The sequence below is a fragment of the Nansenia antarctica genome (genome assembly GCF_963989245.1).
Source record: "Nansenia antarctica genome assembly, chromosome: 11".
Lineage (NCBI taxonomy): Eukaryota > Metazoa > Chordata > Actinopteri > Argentiniformes > Microstomatidae > Nansenia > Nansenia antarctica.
Window position 1 is genome coordinate 8,871,944 of NC_137681.1, and position 1,568 is coordinate 8,873,511.

At 48.5% G+C, this 1,568-nt stretch overlaps 1 protein-coding gene across 1 annotated transcript in view; it reads left to right on the forward strand.

Annotated features, from left to right (window-relative positions):
• Positions 1–1,474: 1,474 nt before the first annotated feature.
• The window catches only part of LOC308167547 (myozenin-1-like), a gene marked incomplete at both ends in the record, with an annotated part of 3,721 nt that continues 3,627 nt past the window's right edge, over positions 1,475–1,568 (forward strand). Inside the window, 1 exon segment of the mRNA XM_080541964.1 lies at positions 1,475–1,559. Within this exon segment, the coding sequence (XP_080398090.1) occupies positions 1,475–1,559 (85 nt within the window).

Sequence of the window (1,568 nt, forward strand, 5' to 3'; positions counted from 1 at the left end):
GGCTATGCTAGGTTAGGATGTGCTAGGTTAGGCTATGCCTGGTGGCGTGATATCATCTTCTCCTGCTGTGACAGCTTACAGGATATAAACATTCACATTCATATTTATGGAGCTGTAAGCATGATAGATATGTGGTCATGATATGTTGTTATGATATGTAGGCATGATATGTTGTTGAGGCTGTGGACTCATCTTCTCAGACTACAGTACATACACTAGGGAGCCACCAGTAGCAGGCAGATTTGTACAATGAATCAGGGAGTTGGAATATAAATTGACGGACTGTCTACTCGTTCATTTCTCCTGATCCTCTCCCATCAGTTTGACATAACGCTGTTCTAGGCTAGGAACGTGTCACAGTATGTGCAGTATGAGAGCATCGGTGCTTGACTTTGCTTCAAAGTAGTAGTGTTGGTTTGATTGTTTGTTTGTTTATTAGGATCCCCATTAGCTAATGCCATGACATTAGCTAGTCTTCCTGGGGTTGGTGGTGGATGGGGGGGCATTTTATTTGTATGTTTATTTTTTTATTGTTGGGAAACTCCCAGGCTAGTTATCCTGGCTTGCTCCCTGGGCCAGGCGCCTACAGTATGTATGCTGGTGAGTCCCACCGGAGGAGCGGGGTGTTTCAGGATCTGTCTGTTTGGGAATGTGCTGACTGATGGCGTTCCCGCTCAGCTGTCCTTTGGAGAAGCTAAAAGAGGAATGGCGAGAGGCTCAGTAGCGCCCCTCTGCCGGAGGGTAACAGGAGCCGGACCCTCGGACCCGCGGCCTGGGGAAGGCTTTCCCAAAATCCCACCCTGGGGGTCCGCAAATCCCTCAGTCTGCTGCTCAATCCCTGTTCTTTTTTATCCTGGGGATAGTGGACTTTGAGTATATGTGTGTGTATGTGTGTGTGTGTGTGTGTGTGTGTGTACACAGGATGTGTGTGTGTGTGTAAAGTATGTGTAGGTGTGTGTCATATTGATGACAGTGCCTCTCAGCGCTGTAGTGTCGAACATGGGTGTAAAAATAGCGAGCTTCAGAGGATTGGGTTCAGGTCTGGGAAATGAGTTTCAATTACAGCAGAGGTGACGCAATTACATTAACCAAGAGTCCCCAGAGCACTGTGTCTTGTGCTGTGTGACTCACTTGTGTGACCCAGGAATTAGATCGTAGACCATACATCTAACCATAGCCCCAGCCTGTAGCCATAACACAATAGAAACCGACTTAAACTTTAGCTCAATGGGCTACTGGGGTCGGTCTAGCGATTTTGATACCAGTCGCATCTGCAGAACCTTCCTGCTCTGTTTTGACTGGTATCACCCCTCCTTGCCTTTTTCTTAACTAGTGAACTCTCTGCTGTCGAGCTATTTGGTGTTGTGAGACGACCCGCCTCTCTGTGATTGGAGGGTGAGAGTGACCTTCTGTCTGTGATTGGTGTGTTGGAGTGACTGTCTCTTTCTGTCCCGCCCCTCCCCAGACTGCAGTCATGCCTCTCTCGGCACCCGCCCCTCCCAACAAGAGGAAGAAGGCCAACAAGATCATCATTGACTGGTCCCACATCACCCAGGACGGTAAGACAT